This window comes from Scylla paramamosain, chromosome 18, assembly GCF_035594125.1.
Source record: "Scylla paramamosain isolate STU-SP2022 chromosome 18, ASM3559412v1, whole genome shotgun sequence".
Taxonomy (NCBI): Eukaryota; Metazoa; Arthropoda; class Malacostraca; order Decapoda; family Portunidae; genus Scylla; species Scylla paramamosain.
In genome coordinates, this window is record NC_087168.1 from 15,419,334 (window position 1) to 15,441,738 (window position 22,405).

The following is a 22,405-nucleotide window of genomic DNA, read 5'->3' on the forward strand; positions in this document are numbered from 1 at the left end:
CTGATGCAACAGAACTTGGCCACAGCACTTTATTATAGTTATTGTGTGGCTACTTGTTTTACTTGCCTTCATCTGATGGATTTGTATCCATGAAGCATGCCTTGCACTACAGTTAACGTGGGAATTATTAACTGTAAACCTTTTGTTTCAAAATAACCAGTATAGTGTGTGTGTGCACATATTCAGTTTCACATTCCACTCACTACATAGACATTTTTGGCTCTAAAGATATTTGTTAACTTAGCAAATGCTGCATTGGTAAGCCAACTATCAGACTTAGGCCTTTATTTTCCATATCTGCTTTTTATTTTCCTTAAGTGTCCACAAATGTGACATTGGAATTTGGAGCAGCTGATTTTTGTGCAAAAGGAGTCTCATTTTATAGGAAATGAACATTTGTTTGTGTGGTGATGATCTTCATAGAGATGGATTTGGATTGTGCAGATGTGAGAGTATTTGAAGGGAGAAGCATATTAAAGAAAGAAGCTAAAGGAGGCTAATAAATTAAAAGGATTATATCCTTGGAAATGAATAGCTCAAAAATTATTGTCATATGTTCAGTATGCACATATGTGCATTGCAGATGTTCCATGAAGTGTAGAAAATATTTTTATATTCCTAGTATATACTAGAACAAATATAACTAATATTTTCATCAAAAGAAATGCAAGTTTACTGTTTATTGTAGACCATTGACCTCCTTCATATTGTGGGTGTTGTGAAGCAGAGGCAGCCATGCCCTTGTTCCTGGTGATCAGGGTTATTCCTGGATCTGTCCTTCTTAATTTTGTGATTATTGGTTTGTGTTATTTTGCATGATTTAATCTGCATTTTTCCAATTTTTTTATGGGCATAGTGAATTGAATGACATTTGCTATTAATGAGAAAAGGGGTCCTATATGTAGTGTGTGTGTGTGCACATTTGTTATACAAAGGTTTGTTTACACTGTCCATAAATCTGTGCAAATACAAAATATACCTTGAAATGGGAAATGATTAAGAGAATAAATTATGGTATTTAAGTTTTACTTGAACAATTCATATGTGAGATTAAAGAAATTCTTAGAAATGCAAAATACTAAAGATGCGTCACTGATTGGCACTGGAACACCAAGTGTTGTATGGATGTTGGCAACAAGTACTGTATTATTATTGACTTCAGTTGAGAATGTAGATGAAAACTTCCCTTAAGGTTCAGTAGATAGTGCAACTCAGTGATGTAAAATTGGCTAATATATAATTAAATGCAACAATGTAGTTTTAAATGTGATTGTTAGAAAGATTATTTCTCAGTATTGGAAACAATTTTATACCAGATGAAATTAGTGCAGTTTTTAATTTTGCAGGAAAAGTCAGGGGCAAATACATGGGATGTTTTATGGACAGCAGAGAGAACCGTCTGCTCCGGGGACACGCAGGGCAACTGAAGCGCAACACCCCAAACCTGTGCTGTGACGTGTGCTACCAGAGGGGCTATATGTATGCCGGTGTGGAGTATGGGTGGGTCTCCAGAGTTCACTAGTGTACTCACAGGAAAACTTGTTGTGTGGCATATGAAAAATACTCTAATTCTTGTTAAGTTTCATGATTCCCACAGATATTGAAAAATTAGAATTGGAAGATTGTCCCACCATTATATTACTGCCAGAGAATTTTGCTGAGTCAGGAGGAGGAGCTTTGAGTTACCTATTTCTTGTTGGCTAAGAAATTAAGTAACAAGCCTTCTAATTGTCAATTAGGAGAGAATGCTTCTGTGGGAATGAAGAACTGTCACTCCAGATGAAAGCGTCTGACCAAATGTGCAGCATGGCTTGCACTGGTGACCCCAAACTCAAGTGTGGTGACTACCTCTACATCAGCATCTACCAAACAGGACTGGCCAGTGAGTGATGCTTAGTGATTCTGTAAATAAATCTTCATTCATCTTTGATTTGCATTCCGAGACTGATAATTAAACTTTTGTGATATTTTGATCCTAATAAGCTGAATAGTGATGCAATGGATATGTGATCAATTCTAAAGACACTAAATGTATTTTCTTAATCTGTTCAAAGTTTCACTCCTCTTTATACTGTTAAAAATGTTATTTGAAAACGTACAGAAATTGATGTTGGTCACATGACATATTAGGAAATCATTAAAGTATTTATAATATCCTAGCCACCCATTACTTATAATTTGTTGCCAATGAACCCTTAAATTTTAGCTGTCAGACTTATTTGTTTATCATTTGTTTTTATTTATTTATTTTTCATTATATGCTTTTATGCCTTTAATATGAAAATTCCCTCCTTTCATTGCCTTTCCCTGACAGAATACACACCTGTAGCACTGAAAGTGCCCTCCCCATACCCAGTTAATAAATCTGCAAGAGTTGCATTCATTCTTACTGTCAATGGGCGAGCTATAAGACAGATGAGGCGGCTGGTGAAGGCACTCTACCACAAGGACCACTACTTCTTCATTCATGTTGACTCTGTAAGCACTGCTTCATCTTTGGTTTCTGTTGTGTAAAAATAAAACATTCTAGAATCACCTACTGGCAATACATGCATATGTTTGTTAGCAAAAATAAATTTACCAAGGATGCATCTTTATACATGTTCTTAAAGAAGCAGAAATTGCACTTAGATATTAGTGTTTCGAACTCTATACCAACAAAATTAATTTAGCATTAAGAACAAAGCTTTTGCATTAAGTGCTCTCTTCTCTGGCAGCGGCAAGACTATCTGTTCCGAGAAGTGCTAAAGCTGGAGGAGCAGTTCAGTAACATTCGTGTATCCCAGTACCGGCTCTCCACCATCTGGGGAGGTGCCTCACTTCTCAGAATCCTCCTTCACTGCATGGTTCAGATCACCAAGATCAAGGAGTGGAAATGGGATTTCATCATCAACCTTAGTGAATCTGATTATCCCATCAAGTAAGTATTTCTCCCTGGTTCATTGTTTTTTACCTTGTAAAGATGGCATCACACTGGGCAAATTTCTCCCAGCATGCTGCCCGTTTTTGCTGTCAGCTGGGCAAACTGAGCAGCAAATGATGTCATGAAACTTGTTTTCTGTTGTCAGGAAGAATGGAAAACAGCTGTGGTGCTGGACTTGCTGGGAATATTTGAAATCAAATGACCGTCATACTACAAGCTGTACATGTAAAGTAAAAATATAATGTTTTACTTTGAGTAAAATTGTCAATTATAAAACTTAGAAAAACGAAGTATATGTGCCAATGTATGTTTGTCATTTGATAGAAAAACGAAGTATATGTGCCAGTGTATGTTTGTCATTTGATTGTGTGGTGTGTGAAATTATTCATTGTGCTTATTTCACAGTTGCAGCTGGTGAGATAAACAATGTGTTGTGATGGAATCCCTTGCTTAGTTTTGCTGGAATGTGAAAGCTTGGCACAAATTAATTGAGCTATGGTGGATCCAGATTATTAATTGGTACTTGGGGTGTTGGCTGTAGGGCCTGCTAGTGCTGTTGCCACCTCAGCCCTGGAGTGATCACCTGACCATGGCCAGCAGGGCATGGCTGCAGCTTGTGGAGACAAAGCCCTACAGCCTATATGAATTGTCAAGTGGAATGAAAGATTTATTACAGCACCCAGAAGCCATTCAAAACTGCATTCATATACAATAGTATCTATTTTTTTTAATAATTAAGGCAAAATAAAGTGGCTTGGGGCTTGTTGGAATGACAAGGTGTCAACACAATGGCCCAATCCCTGTGTGATGTCAAACTTGCTGTGCCGCTGGTCTCATCAACAAAAATGGGCAGCATGCTGGGAGAAATTTGTCCTGCTTGATGCCACCTTAAGTAGATACGAGTCTAGAAAAATAACAGTAAGATAAAGGCAAGGATGTCAGTTCTTGAACATGATATCAAAGTATTTCTGCATCATCTTGTACAAGATTATTTCTTTTTAATGCAGATGCAAGTAATATCTCTGTGTTGAAAATAGCAATAATAATGATGATGTTTATGCCTAAAGGAAGAATGAAGAGCTAGTGGCATTCCTAACCAGCAACAAGGATCGCAATTTCCTCAAGTCACATGGTCATGACACCAACAAGTTCCTCCAGAAGCAAGGCCTTGACCGCACCTTCCTGGAGTGTGAGAACCACATGTGGAGGATTGGGGAACGTCGCCTTCCTCTTGGTGAGTGACACCTTTTTCACATTGTATGCGTGTGTTTACCTTTCTTTAATTGAATTTTGGATGTGGTATACAGGACCTGAGTTACAATCTTATGTTCTTTTTGTGTCTGTTTGTCCAATTATACCTTTAGTTGATGTACACATCTTCTCCTTTAGCCCATTTCCATGATAGAAACTGTACTTTTAGTCATTCAAACTGGATCCACTTAAATCTCTTAGATCCTTCCGTTTTAATTATTAGTGGTACATGATGTAATTTTCATCTTTTTATGTTTTGAGCATTGGCAAGTTAATTGTGCTATTCACATGAAGACGTAATCAATTTTAATAATTTTGAGAATATATAAAGATAAGAACATTAATGGAGTTTGCTTACACACAGGAGTTCGTGTGGATGGTGGGAGTGACTGGCTGTGTCTGAACAGAGCTTTTGTTGAGTATGTGGTGACCAGCCAGAGTCAACTAGTGCAGGGACTCAAGAAAGTATACTCTTACACATTGTTACCAGCTGAGGTGAGACAAAACCTTCCCATAGATTGGTGAACATGCAATGTTTTTTTTCAAATTATACTTCTTGTCTCTTAGTTTGCAAAGAAGCTTTATGAAATTAGGAATATTATGCAATAAAATGTTCATGATTGTAGTTAGATTCAGGTATAGTAAATACAATAGAGAGTACCATGAATCACTTCCCAGTATAGTATAAGGTTTGTATTCTAAGTTATAATTGCTATGGCCTAGAAGATGTTCATTGTAAATATTGTATTTTGCATGTTTTCATAATATCTTTTTTTTAAGATATGTTGTTTTATGTATAAGTTTTGTGCATCATAAAAGATTTCACATGTGTATGACAGGTATTTCTAATTCATCTTTCTTTGTCCTCAGTCTTTCTTTCATACTGTGTTGCGCAACTCGGAATTCTGCCAAAGCTTCACAGACAACAACCTTCACATCACCAACTGGAAAAGAAAGTTGGGCTGCAAGTGTCAGTACAAACACATTGTTGACTGGTGTGGCTGCTCACCAAATGACTTCACTCCAGGGGATTGGGGAAAGCTGGAGGTCAGCTCATAGTTATTGAGGACAAATTGTAATAAAATAAGATTTCCACAAACAATATAATGGTCAGGTACAGATGTAGAATTTCAAAATATACATTTATTTAATTTTTTTTTAAGTGCATTAATCAAAGGCTTAACAAATTTTACCAATCATCCAAACATGGAAAATTTTAGTCAAAGTAGAAGTCCACAGCCATAAACATCAGTCTTTCTGCTGCTGCAGATTCATGATATTCATATGCCATGATAATAAGGAAACTTTTAAATTCTATTAGACAAAAAGTTATGCCATGGTAGTATAGAAAACTTTTCAATGCCATCAGTCTTCAGTAATTTTTCTGCACAATTTTAAGGTATGTTATTTTCAATTTCTAGGCCTCAGTATCCAGGAATTTATTCTTCGCTCGAAAGTTTGAAGCTGTCATAAGTCAGGCCATTATCAACCAAGTGGATGGGTGGCTCTACACACCCTATTATACCTGTGAGTCCTAATACTGAATGACAAAATTGCTGAACCATACACTGCAGTCCACATTGAAAGGGTGACTGCAACCTTGTTTGTAATTTTAGTCATTGAACCAGCCACTGGACACTGTTTATGCTACAAATTTCAGGTGTCCATTGATCTGTGATCAAATATCAAATCAGTTTTCTTGGTTAAACTGATAATGCAAAACTTAATTTTGACAGCTACTCCTGGTCTTGAGAGTTACTGGGAGAACCGATACCACCATGATGACACTCCACAAAGTAGCATGGATGTGGCCCTCACCCTGTATCACTCTGGGGCCAGACTTAGCACCCGTGCTGTGGGTCAGCTTGCAACCACGAGTGGTAGCAATTGTAAGGTGTATGCTACATCTGTGCTTGAGGCACATTCTTATCATCTCAGTGATATTCTAAAGGTTGGTATTTTTATTTTAATTTGTTAGCTTTGATTAGGACCTTTGTGCATTCACCCACATACTGCATTTTAAAAATATTTTCTCTTTAATCTCTCTATATTGCTCATTTTCAAATGGAATTTTGTAATTGAAGACATATAACCAAGGTATGGATTACCATTGTCATCGTTTGTACAAGGTCTTTCATCATTTTAGGGTGTCTTGGTACGATATGTGGCAAAAAGCGATATGGAAACGACTTTTCAACTTGAGACTTGGATATTTCGCCATATTAAATATGTGCCACCATTTGAGAAGTCCCATCATCGGCTTGTAGTAAGTAGTTTTGTTCTTTGTGCACTTATGGTGGCTCATGACTTTGTTGTAAGAGCACTTAAGGCTTCCTATGTTCATTGTTGCTTTATAAATAAATTGTTAGTAGTCATTTCATTGCCATACTTTTTCACAGGATCTTGAGGTTGGAACAGATTTTGATGTGAAAGAGCAAGTTTTCCGCAACTTTGGTGTGCCTCTGGGCCCCAACAGTGATGTGACTGTGATGTTGCGGTGGTCTGCTGGAGTAGCTGTCGAGGACCAGGTTGCTGAAGACAACGTACAACATCCACAGATTGTGTTGATGGATCCCACCTTGACCATTGCTGCAGAGGAGCTACTCACTTTAGAGCCAGGGGAGCAGGTAAATATTTTAATCTTTATATGCAAGTCTGATATCTTGTTCATCCTTTCAAGAAAGAAGCTGCAACAAAAAGTTTGTTGATCTGTCAATTTTTTAAATTGTGTCTTTCCTGTTATTTCTTTGTAGTGATGGCCACAATTAAGTTTATACTTTACTTACTATTGTATTCTCCCTCTGCCCAAGAAGGTAATCTGTCCCAAAATATCATGTAAATTTCAAAATAGTAAAGGACACAATGATAATCTTGCAGTTTTCATTGTATTGAACTAAGTATGACCAAAATGTAAAAATACATATAAATGATGTAAGGAATAAATATGAAGACTAATTATATGCCATTCTTGTGTTTCCTTGTCACAGGTTTTGTCCTACACCTTCACCCTGCGCAAGCCACTCTTGCCAGGATCATGGATGATCAAGATCATCATTAGTGGCGCAGTGGTGGCGTCACATTCATTCCTAGTCTTACCCATGCAGTTTGTACAAGGGCAGCAGATATCGGTCCAGAAGGCAAGGTAAGAATATTACTGCACTGCAGGTGAAAGGAGGGAAAAAATAAACTACCAATTTGCATTAAAATCACTTTATTAGCATTTACCCTTGAGAACAGTTTTGATTAACACCAGTAATAATTTTTTTTTTATTAATAGTGTTTAGGATTAAGGATGCCAAAATGTAATAAAATTAAAAAACATGGCAACTTTCCATAGTAAATGCTCATTTGTGTAATCAGAGATTGAACAAGAGCTTATAATTATGATGATCTGTAAGTTTGTGAGAGTTGGTGTGCCACACAATTTTTGGGATGATCTGTAAGTTTGTGAGAGTTGGTGTGCCACACAATTTTTGGGTAAGGCCATCCAGCTTTTCATTTCTGTGGTGTTGTTTAGACTTAAAATCTTTACTTGTTAAATTTAGTTACATCAGAACCTTTGTTGGTTGAATTTAGTTGCATCCAGTTATAAAATTATAACTGGATGCAACTAAATTCAACTAGTAAAGATACTCTTTAGTTCTGACATTTGATCTAGTGTCTCTTATTTTGATGCAGCAGAGTTGATTTTGTATTAAAATTTTCAGAGAATTGCACCGAGGGCCATCTGAGCCATACACAGATGATGACCTCAGTCATCTCACTGCCCTCTTTGCTCTGAGTCACCCTGGCAATGTGTCAGCTAAGGAAGTCACAAGCCATCATTCTAATTTGTATGGACCACAGCTGTCACAATGGATAGATGAACTAGTCAGCAGGTATGATTAGGCTTTCTTGAAATGTACCAGTTTCTATCTGACATTATATTTTCTTAAGAACTCCTTGGACTATGTACAGTAACCACAGTAAGTTACAATACAAGAGACCCTCTAGTCCCCTTGATAACTTTGTAACAAATGCACACATCCATCTCTATATCATAACTTGCAGGTGGTTACTGTTCTCCAGCAACTAGGTGACAGGCTGCTTGTCTCTCTGGTCTTAAAGTCTGACAATTACTCATGTCATATTCCACACCTGAAAACATGTACATCAGGATCTATCATCATAACTACAATTATGCTCACTGGAAGTTTGCCCAGCACTGGTTGCCTATTGTCATATTCACAATTCTGATTATTTGATCATGGTAGACATTTGTGTTAAATTTGAGCAAGTCTTCATACTTCCTAAATACTAAAAGGTAATAATAATCACATTCAAGTCTATAAGAGATAAAGGATTGATAAAGAAAGTGAAGAAAAGGCCAACTTTGTTGTGGAGTACACTACTTCACTAGTCCAGTAACATTGTCCTCAGAGTTAAGTGTTGTCACTGTTTAACAACAAGGATTGTTATACACATTAATTAAATGAAAGTGAACTCTTTGAAAGTGTGTGCTAACATGATGAATGTGTTGTGATTATGCTGCCAAACTCTCTCACTTTACAAGGTTGGCATTGTGGCCCTGCATTCAATAGTATATTTTCTTTACTAATCCTTTGTTTCATATAATAGGCTTAGATGTTGTGATTATTAAGGCTTAGATGTTGTGATTATTATTTATTTTTTTGTATTTGTGAAGCATAATGAAATGTTTTAATTGCAAGTCATTTGTAAAACAATACAAACAAATGTTCTAGTTGTGAATATATTGCAACAATAGCTGATCACCATTTGCCATACAAACTCATATAGGCTCAATGTGTGTGCTGGACCCACAGAGTCCTGTGTGCATGATGTCCTGTCTCCCAAAGTATTGCAGTGTGGGGAAAGTGCAGGAACACATAATGTAACTAGATACTTATATTACTAGAAAGAAGAGATACAGGGGCCAGGCTGTGAGAGGTGTGATTTGTTTCCTCTCTGCAGGCAAGCTGGCACACACACACACACACACTATGTCATAACACACACAGTATCTTACTTACATCTCCCTCCCCCTTCATACTTATAACACACGTCTTAAGTGTGACTCCTGCCCTAGAGATGTGCTGAGCAGCAAGGCTTAATGGACTGAGACAGTTCTTTGTCCTCTTGGGGTGGCCTCCATGGTCAGCGGGGTCCTCTGATGGAGTTATAGATGGGTGGAGGAATCGGTGGTTCCTCCACCAGGCATGGCCACTGGGCATCTTGACAAGACTTGCCAAAGCCCATAACAGTGCCAACCTTGTTCCACCACTTCATAATTGGGTCCTGGATGTGAATTACAACATCAAGCTTGAGTAGTGGGAGAGGTCGGGCATACGTGTCATACTGGGCCGTCTTGTCTCATAGGCAGGCAACAGCCCAACAATCACAACTCTCTGCTCTGGCCTGCCAGTGCTCCTTGAAAGTGTTGACGTGAGTAAGGACACAGGAACGAAGAAGGCGGCCGTAGAGAATCTGGGCTTGGGAACGGCTGGTGTGATTTGGGTTGTTGTGAAGCTCTTCATGCCAGTCTTATACATTGCAGTACAATACTTGTGTCACAACATATTCAGCCCCTCAACAGGTCATGCTGAGCATGTAACAGAGTACAGTAGAATGTACAGAAGGCATTGTGTGTGTGCAGGTGGTGGTGCAGCAGTGCAGTAACATGGTCTGTCAGCAGTGGCAGGGGTGAACAGCAGGTTTATGACACACTCATTCCCAGGGGCCTTGCCTGTAATGCAAGCCTGCCAGAGGGAAATAAGCAATGCCACACACTTCATTGGGCACAACACTGCACTGGACACTGCTTACAAAACTAAGCACCATACACGACACTGTAGACGCATGACACTGTACAATGCAGGCTTGCCGGCTCCTCCTCGCTCTCTCGTATAAGTACTCACTTTGCCATTTGCTGGACTCAAGGAGCAATGTGTGCAGGATGTCCTGTCTCCTGAAGTATTTCAGTGTGGGGGAAGGGCAGGAACACAATGTAACATAGGTCCTTATATTACTAGAAAGAAGAGATACAGGGGCCAGGCTGCGAGTGTGACTTGCTTCCTCTCTGCAGCCAAGCTCACACAGTGGCTATGTGGAAAAAAAATGAGCGTTGCCCACTAGGGCTATACATGCACATGTGCGTCCTGCTGCCTCTTGCATAAAGTGGCCTAACATACACTATCCCACAACATGAACAGATGAAAGTTAGCCCTTGCTACACAATAATAAATGTATCTCTGATCCATGCAGTAGACCCTAATTTATTGTGATAACAATATCGAGTTATCATTTATCCTATACTTATTTTTCCTGCGTTATTGATTCATTGGTATTGCCAATACTATTGGTTCCAAATTAGTGATAATTGATAATTTTAGTTTTGGAACATGAGCATGTTGGAGTTTTAATTAAAAATTAAATGTAGTTATTTTACTGAAAACAATATTTTCAATTTGTGAAGAGACAGGATAAACATTGAATTGATTTTTCATAAAAGTTTTCTAAGATGAAAATAAATATTTAGATTTATTGATTTTTTATATTTAAAATATCAATATCATTATTGCTAGTATCGGAATCTTGGATTTATCAGTTATCGGGTGATGAATTTATCGCCAGTTATCGATTATCAGTTTTCCCTTATAAGGTTATTGTTATCAATTTACTGGTTATCATGATAAATTTTTTCATTATCACGCCCAACTATGACCCTTAATGTCTTCATGACATGCACCTGTCTGTCCATTTAATCCATCCAATGTTTCTTTTTGCCTTTGATAACATTATCAGTCTCCTACAGTCATCTGCACGCACTTTTGAAACCTACAAACCACATTAAAATTCATATGCACACCTCTTTTATCTACAGCCTGACAACATTCCATTCACTCACCAATCATTGTACTTGGGGACAGACTGCCTGTTGATGTTAATGTTAAAAAGGTGATATCCACTATCTCATGCAAGTCCTCCCCATTCTGTTGATGATGGTACACAGTTCATGCAACCTGCCTTTCCTGAAGTAGAAAAATATACTGATGTAGACTAATCAGTACCATAAATTCAATAAAGATCATAATAATTGCCCAAAAAATCCAAAAACTAATATTTAACAAACTTATTTTAGACAAGTGGCAAAGAAAGCACACAGATATTCCAGTAAGTGTGATCTTAAAATTTGGACTTGTATATTGATAAATTAAGCATAGATATGTAGTATGTAGTAGTAGATAGTAATAAATCATTCTAACTTTATACTCAAGTGTTTAACAAATATGAGGGTCTTAAGCTTCACTAATTTAAAAAAAGGGAACCAGACATATCAGTATTAAATATCTTTTTAGAAACAGGATAATTTTAAGAGGTCAAACCTATTTGAATAAATGTAGCTTATAAATGTGACTGAACTTCATCAGAAATTAATGCAGCCAGAGCCAGAAAGATGATCTCAAGACATTAGATCTTTTGACTGGGCTAAAGCTCACAAAACTATTTTAACAAGTTAAAATGTTTGTTAGTTTTGCTGTGAAACAATTCAGTTGAATTGTTCATCATTACTCTTTTGAATATAGTAATTGTATTGAAAGCAGAGACTTACCCCAATTTACCTTCAACAGATTCTACACAATCCAAGATTCCTGCTATGTGGCTGGCCAGGATGTCCCAGAGTGTGTTCGCTTCTTGTTAGACTCCTGCTCCCACACTTCCTGGAGCTCTCTGGCACCTGACCCAAAGTCAGATCTTGGTGAGGTTGATGACAGAACTGGAAGAATTTCTGATCCATATCGCATTGGAAATAGAGAATTTTAGAAAACTATTTTTATTGAATGTTATCATAGTAACATAGAATCATTTTAACTTCAACCATATCATCCTGAGCTTGGAAGGCAGCTGTAATGTCTCCATATATTTCAGTGTACCTAAATCCTGATTGTCCTTTTTTACCATAAGATGCTGGGGCCAGTAGATACATGATCACTATCTAAAGCTCTGGCCTGTTGCAAAGTGTTGGCTGTGTTATGTTGATATGTAGAAGTGCTTAAAGTCGTAGGAGGAGGTAGGCAATATGTGAGAAATGTGATACTTCATTAGAATATTTTTAGGAAATTTTAATATATTCAATTTAGTACTTGTAGGTAAACTCGGTGTGCCAGATTTTTGGATTAGTGCCATAAGAAAAATAGGAAACATACAATTTTTCAATTAGTGCCATACAAAAAAAAATAGGAAAGATAAAATTTTCACACCTCACCTCTTGATCTTGCAACACAGTTAACTGGAGCCATTACAGAACAGCCATAATACCAAGGAAATAGTGATTTGAAAATATTTGAAATATACTCATTACAAGTTCATATGGCCAACAAATTTAAATGATAAATGCTCACAATGCAAGTTTAGTTTGATCTCCAAAATCCCTCATTTTAATTTAATTTTTAAAAGGTTAAAATTAGAGCTTTGAATATTTTTTGATTATTCAAAGTTTGTGATCACAAAACATTTTAGTATATTACTAAGTTTCATATTTGTGCAAGGTTAATAAGTTTTTAATTTTTTCTTAATTGGTTTTACTGTAAAAAATTAAGATGCTATATAGCTCCTCATTGCAGGTGAGCATTACATTCTAGAAACCTCAAATATTTTATTACAGTTTTATCTGTTCATATTCAACAAGGTATATACCAGGATCTCATTATATTAGAGGAATGCATTCAACTCAGTACTGACATGATGAGAACTTACATATATTGAGTCTATAAATTTTTCATAGGTTACATGGCATGGCAGCTTTGAATCCCTTGTTAAAATTATCACTTCACAATAACAGTTCACTAAGTAATACGGGAATAGAGTAATGTTATTTTACAACTGGAAAGATTTAACAAGTAAAAACAAATTAAAACTTGTACTCATTCTAAGGTCACAGATTGTAGGGGAGGATCACAATATTAATCATGATGCAGAGTTGATGTAGACCCTCACCAAACAGAAGTGAGGAAGACGGATGAAGTGTGGAGTGAGATGGTGCAGGACAAGTGGATGTGTATGACGAGATCCTGGTGTATTTTTTCACGTATGGTTGAGCTAAATAAAAATACAGCCAAAATGCTATAAGCTGTATTGGTGATATAAAAATTCTATTAAACCATCAGTTACTTGCACTTATATAGCATGGAGTATCATAAATCTATGATTAATTTGAATATTTTTTATTTGAATATCTTACACAGTCAATCTTCCTTGTGCAATGAATAGTGCAATGAGGTAATTTATTAGAGAATTAAGTCCAAAACTGAGCCCCATTCTGAATTTTAAGAAGAAAACCACATGGTACAAATTTTAGCAGATACATGCACTATCACGACTAATTTTAGTTGGACAACACACAATTATGCACAACATTAATAATCATTTATTAATTTTCTCTTATGGAAACGATGCAACAACAAACTCAAGATTTTGTGGAGATTTTACTTAGACTAGACATTTTTTGTTTCCTGCCATAAATCATCCCTGGCACAACCACAATAAAATTCAAAGCAATAAATTATGGATTCATATCAGACTATTGAAGGAATCTGTGATACTGTTCATTAGATGCCATCTTGTTATAATGCATTCTAAGATACACACCAAATGTTAAGAAGCATTGTCATTTTGTGACATGTGACCATTGTCATTGCTAAGAATTGTGTGAATGACTAATTTTTTTTTCTTTTCTTTTTATGATATTACTAAAGTAAATTTAAATGTTTTATACAAATAATTGGTTTCTGACTCAGAATTTACTTGTAATTATATATTGGTAGCTACAACTGGAGAATAACTACTAAAGTGTTCTGTAATTTTGATGAAGTTAGGATGTGTTGCATATATGTTTTACCATGCTCAAAATATTAAAGCTATGTATGAAAATAGAAGGTAAGATTCAGTTAAGTGCTCTTGTTATGAATTTTGAGAACAAATAGAAAACCCTGCCAATACTCAAATTATCATGACAAATGAAATTAAAGTAACAAGTTCAAAGTTGAATTTTAGTAAAAAACTACAGAGGTCTAGCAGTTTGTGACAATATTTAAGTTATAAGAAAATACATTGCATACTGATCTGTATAATAAAATAGGATTTAATTATCATTACCAGTTTATAAAACAATTACAAAGTGGATGAAGTAGTAAAAAAGAAAGCAAATATCCCATGTCTCTCAATGCAGACATTTTCTTCTCAATTTCAAGTAATAAAACCTACAGTAAAAACAAACCTGCAAGGTCCTCAGGGACATCATGACCCATCCTGTGCCACATACTCAGGCATTGTTCTTCCTAAAGAACAACAAGCAGCAAACATGATATGCAGACAAAAAAATGAACACACAAAAATAATTATGAAATCATTCATCCCTTTCTCTGATTCACTTAAAAAATTTGATGCAAATTTCAGATTGACAAAACAGATTATAGGGATACACAGAAAAAACATACATCTTGCACAAAGATCTTCCATCCTGCCAGAATTGTGTATAAGTGATTAAATAAACTTCCAAGAACATGAAGTAAGAAGCACCAGTGTAAAGAGGTGGTGTATTGGTGGCTGCAGCACTCTGCTCCTGAAACATTGATGATGCTTACCATGTTGCTAGCTTGATGCTTTAATTTCATTTAGTTTAAATACTGTGAAAATCATTGTCATGTGTATGAAGGTGGAGTATTTACCTGGGAAAATTCAAGCAAGTGTGCTTTTGGAATGTAGTTGCTGTATTGTCAGATTATAGCGAGTCACTGACATTTGCTTGGACGCTGATTGTACATCTGAGTGAATGGTGCCACCACAGCTGAAAAATAGGTAGATTATAAATATAAGTGTCTGTATTTGGAGATAAAGTGACTAGTGGCCTTTCTTGTCACAGTATCATGGAAGAAATGAAACCATAAAAATGAAAATTTGTTCAAGGTTACATCATGGAAATGTTCAGGTTAATCATCAGTGAAATATCATACAGTTCAGCAAGCAATATATATCTAGAGGGAACTTAACTAACTGCACTACTGCCTTTCAAGGTGGCACCAATTATTCTGTTTACAACTAGATTGTTATTGGAGCCTCAGTGGCAAAAACATGTTGGGCCTGGCAAGCCAATTCACATCAAAAACAACTTGTGGGATGCAGTTTACATCATACAGTTGGAATGATTTCACAGGCACATCTTGCATGTCACTACGAACAGTATCTTTTTAAATGGTGCCAATATGCTTACCTTGTTTTGGTTTATTTAGAAATCCTGAATCTTTTTGATAGTTATGATAATTTTAAGGCTTATTTTTTTATTTATTTATTTATTTATTATTTTTTTGTAACTGTTAATATTATCCTTAGTTTTATTATTATTATTATTATTATTGTTTTTATTATTATTATTATTACTATTATTATTATATATTTTTAAGTTTAGGTGATGCTAACCAATTGACTTCTGTTATTTATTTTTTTCTATTTTATTTTTTTCTCTCCATATTGTTTTCTTAAATTTGTATGGAGACAATCCATGGCACTCTCATATTACTGTTAGAACATTTTAGCATTAGAATTTGTGTGTTTGTATACTTATATAGCTCTAAGTTGCAAGTGTTTATGAAGATGCCAAAGAATTTTTTCGAAGCACAATATGTATATCATACTTGTAATGTATCATATCATGGTTTGTATGGTAAGATACTGTGATCAAAGGAAATAATTATAAAGCTAGTATTCTGTTTTTTGTTTGTTGTAAATAAATACAAACTATTTGATGAAGTTGTAAAATAAAGTCTACTGTTTCTGGTCCTGTAGAAATACAGATAAGGGACTATAAATATAACATTTTGCTGAATTAAAAGACATGTAATATATACTACAATTGTTAGCAAATGCATAATGTTTTTGGGCATTATCAAATTGTTAGTGAATGTTAAATTATGATAGTATTGTTGCTGGTCTCATAGTTTATTGTTATCTTAAAACAATAGAAGATTTATTTGCCTTAGCTGCAACTATGGACACCAATTTCACATGAATTTATATAACACAGAACAAAGTTATATATATATATATATATATATATATATATATATATATATATATATATATATATATATATATATATATATATATATATATGACTAGATACCTCCTTAACTGTTGGGACTATACAGCACAGCACATAGCACATCAATCCATCTCTGGTCTATTTGTGCAATTGCTGGAAGTTGTTTGTGATGGATATATAGAGTATTATGAAAACCCTCAATATCAAAATATTTATTGATCATGCATAGCCATTTATTTACTCTTTCCTTTCATGTTTTTCAGTAGCAGTCTTTTCATCACATTATTATCTACATTAACCTAAGTGTTCATGATAAAAACTTGCTGCAGATTATTACAGCAATTCTTTTTGTCACAAAGATCATAAACTGTTATTATGTATACATATTACTAAACTCTTATCATCAGGCTACTATCTTGCCAACTATGGACATGGAGATTTTTAAGTTAATAGTTTTGTCACATTGTATATAATGAAAAGAGTATGTGTGGAAGTATGGAGTGAGTAGTAGTTTGTAGAATAAAGTTTTGAACTAAACTATGGCTGGAAAGCTGAAAACAAGCACAAAGTATATTAATACATTGTACATTTCATTTGTAGATTGTACAAAGAATATTTAAAATTTCAAAACTACATTTCCAATAAACTAATTTAAAGTTTAATATCTTTCTATGTATATCCTCTTGGTATACCAAGTTCTTGCTTTAATTTAAGTACATTCAGGTCACTGCTAATACAGAAGTACAATTCCATTCAGTCTGCAATAGACGCAATTCACATTAGACTTACAATGAAAGCAATGGGAAATATTACTATGGTTTTAACCTGGCTGAGATAGGCCTCTCAAATATCAAAATATTTTTAGACTACCTATAACACTCAAATTTTATGCATATAACTGAGGATAATAAATACAAAGGAGTTGATAAACCATCAAAAGGATCATGAATAAAAACTAGTAGAGTAGAGTCATAATCCTCAAAAACCCATGCTATATGAATAAAAACTAGTAGAGTAGAGTCATAATCCTCAAAAACCCATGCTGAGTAATTGTTGGTGTGGTGATGGTGGCAGTGCTGGGTCACTTGCTCCCCCAACATTAGTGTTACCCTACTCCATGTTACAAATTTCTCTGGCTTGTTTCAGCCCATCCTTGTGTTAGGCTTTAAGTTCCTCATGTTAGAGTATGACTTAGGAGTAAAGTGACTCCATGCATTACACGTGATTCGTGTTATAATATTGTACATTAATGGTGACCTGACTATTCAATACCTAAGAATCTGGACTGATAAAGTTTGTGTTGGAGATTTTTTCTCCCAGCATTAGAAAGAGGTAAATTTTCATCTCCCATCAATATTGCGAACTGAAGCACTCACCAGCAAGTGTTACACACTCAGTAGAACCAAGCAATCAACAAACTACAGGTGTACTATTCTTGTCAAAGAAAGATTGACAACATGCTACTAGAGCTGGACATGTAACCCAGTCTGCAGACAATTTTAGAACTAAGGGAAAAAGTATGAAGACTAAATGCAACAAGAGATGAATGTGTTCTAATGCAAATGCTTGATGGAATAAAACTAAGATGAATGTTTCTTTTGAAGTCATTTGATAGAGAGAACTATTGTCTTGGGCCTGAGTGAGACTCATCCAAGTGGTGGGGTGGCATATGAATACAAAAAGGGAGATGGAAGTAGTTTGTGAAATGGGTGGGGCTGTGAATAGCATTAGACACTGCAAAAAAATCCAAAATGAATCATGTTGCTTGACAAACTTACAGAACAGGATTCCTATGTAGTGTTTCATGTACGACAGAAGAATTAGAAGCTATCACTGCAAAAGGTGACTTCTAAGGAGATGGTACCAGGGTTGGAAAAAACTCAACCCACTGGGTTTCTTGTGTTTTATCTTTTTTTTTAGAGGGGGTGTTTATTGTTTTTTTAGGGGGGGTTATTTTTTGTTGATTCCTCAGATTTATATGTAAATGATTTTAAATAAACAATTAAAATGTAATCTTCAAAAGGTTTGAAATGTGTTCTTTTTTTCATGTAGGAGAGGGACTGACTAAGAGCAACAAAAACATATAATAATAATAATAATAATAATAATAATAATAATAATAATAATAATAATAATAATAATAATAAAAAGGCCCACTGAGGTGCCAGTCCTTGAACAATGTCAAAAGCAGTTGTCAAAAATTAAAGAATAAGTGTATTGAAACCTCCCTCTTGAAAGAGTTCAAGTCATAGGAAGGAGGAAATACAGAAGAAGGCAGGGAGCTCCAGAGTATACCAGAGAATGGGATGAATGATTGAGAATACTGGTTAGCTCTTGCATTAGAGAGGTGGAAAGAATAAGGGTGAGAGAAAGAAGAATGTCTAGTGCAGCAAGGCTGCAGGAGGAGGGAAGGTATGCAGTTAGCAAGATCAGAAGAGCAATTAGCATGAAAATGATGGTAGAAGATAGCAAGAGATGCAACATTGTGGCAATGAGAGAGAGGTTGAAGACAGTCAGTTAAAGGAGAAGAATTAAGACAAAAAACTTTTGATTCCACCCTGTTTAAGAGCAGTATGAGTGGAACCCTCTCAGACATGTGAAGCATACTCCATACATGGACAGATAAGACTCCTGTACAGAATTAGCAGCTGGGGTGGGTGAGAAAAACTGGTGGAGATGACTTAGAATGCCTAACTTCATAAAAGCTGTTTTAATTAGAGATGAGATGTGAAGATTCCAGTTTAGATTATAAGTAAATGACAGACTGAAGAAGTTCAGTGTAGAAGAGGGGAACAGTTCATTGTCATTGAAGAAGAGGGGATAGTTATCTGGAAAGTTGTGTCGAGTTGATAGATGGAAGAATTGAGTTTTTGAGGCACTGAACAATACTAAGCTTGCTCTGCCTCAATTAGAAATTTTAGAGAGATCACAAGTCAGGCATTCTGTGGTTTGTCTGCGAGAACTGTTTACTTTCTGAAGGGTTAGACGTCTATGAAAAGACATGGAAAAGTGTAGGATGGTATCATCAGCATAGGAGTGGATAGGACAAGAAGTTTGGTTTAAAAGATCATAGTTGAATAATAGGAAGAATGGGTGATAGGACAGAATCCTGAGGAACACCACTGTTAATAGAGTTAGAAGAACAGTGACCATCTACTACAGCAGCAATAGAACAGTTAGAAAGGAAACTTGAGATGAAGTTACAGAGAGTAGGATGGAAGCCGTAGGAGAGTAGTTTGTACATCAAAGCTTTGTGCCAGACTCTATTAAAAGCTTTTAATATGCCTAAGCCAACCGCAAAAATTTCACCAAAATCCCTAAAAGAGAATGACCAAGACTCTGTAAAGAAAGCCAGAACCAGTAGAGCGGCCTTGATGGAACACATACTGGCGATCAGTTTGGAGGTTGTGAAGTGATAGATCAATAAGAATCTTCCTGTTGAAGATAGATTCTAAACTTTAGAAAGGCAAGAAATTAAAGCAATAGGATGATAGTTTGAGGGATTAGAATGGTCCCCCTTTTTAGGAACAGGCAGAATGTAGGCAAACTTCCAACAAGAAGGAAAAGTAGATGTTGATAGAGTTAGAAGAGTTTGACCAGGCAAGGTGCTAGCACAGAGGCACAGTTCTGGAGAACAATAGGAGGGACCCCATTAGGTCCATAAACCTTCCAAGGGTTTAGGCCAGTTAAGGCATGGAAAACATCACTGTGAAGTAGGTAGTATGAAGTAGTCAGACAGTGGATGAGTGGAGAACAATCCCTGAATCATTCAAATTTTTAGCAAAGGTTTGAGCAAAGAGTACAGCTTTTGAAATAGATGAGATGGCAGTGGTGCCATCGGGTTCAAAGGTGAAGAAGCAAAGTTATTGGAAATGTTTTCAGCTGGGTTCCAGAAGTCATAAGGGGAGTTAGATCTTGAAAGATTTTGACACTTTCTATTTATGAAGAACAGACACTTGTTTAGGTTATGCTGATGTAGGTTGGCCCAGATGTAGGTTGGCCCAGGTGGACAAAGCCTGTGTTAACTTGTACTGTATAGGAAATGAGTGGTCAGGTTTGACTAGTTTTACATTTCTTATGTATATGTACTTATATAGACCTAATCAACAAGACAGAGAACTAAATTTTGAAATGTAATATATATACGAGTATATATATATATATATATATATATATATATATATATATATATATATATATATATATATATATATATATATATATATATATATATATATATATATATATATATATATATATATATATATATTTTTTTTTTTTTTTTCTTTTTCTTTTTTTTGAGTGGGTTTCTTTTTTGGGGTATTTTTTTTTGGGTGGGTTTCTTTTCTTTTTTTTTGTGCCAATCTTGGATGGTGCTGTAATTTTAATTTGGTAATATTTTAGCTTTTCACAGTCTCTAAACTTTATTGAATTTCACGAATGTAATACTATCTTTTAAAACATATTTGTACATTAGGCTGATATCCACACAAGGGAAAGCCCCAGCCAGAATCTCAATTTGTATAAGAGAATGTAAATACCAATTGGCAGACAAAATATTAAAGGTGATAATGAGCTCAGTGAGACAGGCAGTAGTACCACAACTAGAAAAAGGAAGACAGTCCCAATTTATAACAGAGGAAATAAGAAAGATCCTTTAAATTATAGACTTGTGTCACTAACCAGTGTGGCAGCTACTGAATGAAATATGTACCTGGAAGAGTAATCAATCTTGGCAGAACAATAATATGGATTTAAAAGTTAAAGATCTTGTACCAGCAAATTATTGAATTTTTACAAAGAGATTATAAACGAGTTACAAGAACAGGATGGCCGAGTAGATTGTATATACCTGGATTTGAAAAAGAAATTTGATAAAGTACCTCTCTGATGTTTAATATAGAAGCTGGAGCATATAGGAAGTTTGAAGGGAAACAAGCTGATGGAAGATTACTTAAGAGACATAAATGAGAATGGTAATAAAAGATGAAATATTTGAAAGGGCAGGAGTAACTAGTAGTGCCACAGGGGTCAATATTAGTGCCAATACATAAATGTCATGGTAGATGAAATAAGTCGCTATACAAGTCTTTTCGCTGATGATGTAAAGATGTAATAGGTAACATAGATGACTGAAGAGTTACAGGAAGACTTGATAAAACTTGTAAATGGAGCAAAGAGTGGGATATATATATATATATATATATATATATATATATATATATATATATATATATATATATATATATATATATATGTGTGTGTGTGTGTGTGTGTAAAGTTATGGAGATGGAGAGATTCTAAACGAAGATTACAAACAAAGTATTAGCTGGGAGATGAAAAAATAAATCGAAAGAGGAAAAATATTTAGGGACTGTGATATAAAATTACCCGAGAGAAGCAATTAAACCAAAATCATAAGAGAAACAAACTACTGACCGACATCAGGATAACATTCCTTTATATGGTTAACTCACTCATTATGGCAGTGATTTGACCAAAATTGGAATATACTGCTGTAGTCTGGTGCTCCCATAAAAAAAAAAAAAGAAACATGATAAAGGAAACGAAAGAATAAGAATACAATGGACAGAAAAAAAAAAAAGACTACCCTGAAGGACCTGACATTTGAGGAAGGACTGAACACAAACCTACCTGGAGGGAAGAGAGAAGGAAGGCTTGTTATGCTATACAAAACAATGAAAGGATTAGGGTCATTTGGTAAGGAAATAAAGAAGACAGGATATTGGAAGGTTATAAAAAGTTCAGCTTCACATACATGTACCAGCACTTGGCTTGAGCGAGAGGTGGTTCACACAGTACAAGAAACATTCACGAATTCAAGGCGAAATTTAATAACACGAAATGTGAAGACAAGACCCTACATAAGTTGAACGGCTAAATATTTGAACGTCAATTAGTTTATCATTTGCAACTACAATGTGCATCATCAGCATATCAAACACCTGTCTAGAGGGTTCCCGTTATCTTATGTAGCTTATTACTTACTTAGGCGTCTGAAGATGAAACAGAGCCCCAGTGCAGATCGCCCCCAATGGATGACAACAGCAATGCAAGCCCACTAAGCTCCACGTGGTAGCTTCGACCCTCAGTCTTCGAAGCTTCACTTTACCGAA

At 35.5% G+C, this 22,405-nt stretch overlaps 1 protein-coding gene and 1 long non-coding RNA gene across 4 annotated transcripts in view; one reads left to right on the top strand and one right to left on the bottom strand.

The window, feature by feature from the left end:
• Positions 1-16,930, top strand: part of LOC135109167 (xylosyltransferase oxt-like) — a 36,312-nt gene extending 19,382 nt beyond the window's left edge. For all 3 annotated transcript variants that reach the window (XM_064020305.1, XM_064020304.1, XM_064020306.1), the window contains 14 exons: positions 1,347-1,500; positions 1,740-1,882; positions 2,315-2,478; positions 2,718-2,920; positions 3,991-4,157; positions 4,539-4,669; positions 5,045-5,221; positions 5,596-5,701; positions 5,911-6,125; positions 6,321-6,440; positions 6,574-6,801; positions 7,162-7,316; positions 7,882-8,052; positions 11,803-16,930. In XM_064020305.1, the coding sequence (XP_063876375.1) occupies positions 1,347-1,500; positions 1,740-1,882; positions 2,315-2,478; positions 2,718-2,920; positions 3,991-4,157; positions 4,539-4,669; positions 5,045-5,221; positions 5,596-5,701; positions 5,911-6,125; positions 6,321-6,440; positions 6,574-6,801; positions 7,162-7,316; positions 7,882-8,052; positions 11,803-11,995 (2,327 nt within the window). In that variant the 3' untranslated portion in view covers positions 11,996-16,930. The remainder of the gene's footprint in view (positions 1-1,346; positions 1,501-1,739; positions 1,883-2,314; positions 2,479-2,717; positions 2,921-3,990; positions 4,158-4,538; positions 4,670-5,044; positions 5,222-5,595; positions 5,702-5,910; positions 6,126-6,320; positions 6,441-6,573; positions 6,802-7,161; positions 7,317-7,881; positions 8,053-11,802) is intronic.
• Positions 14,656-22,390, bottom strand: LOC135109168 (uncharacterized). Its single transcript, XR_010272600.1, has 3 exons — positions 22,278-22,390; positions 14,899-15,017; positions 14,656-14,792 (listed from the first exon to the last, which is right to left on the bottom strand). It is a non-coding gene; the product is annotated as an uncharacterized LOC135109168 (long non-coding RNA).
• Positions 22,391-22,405: the final 15 nt, after the last annotated feature.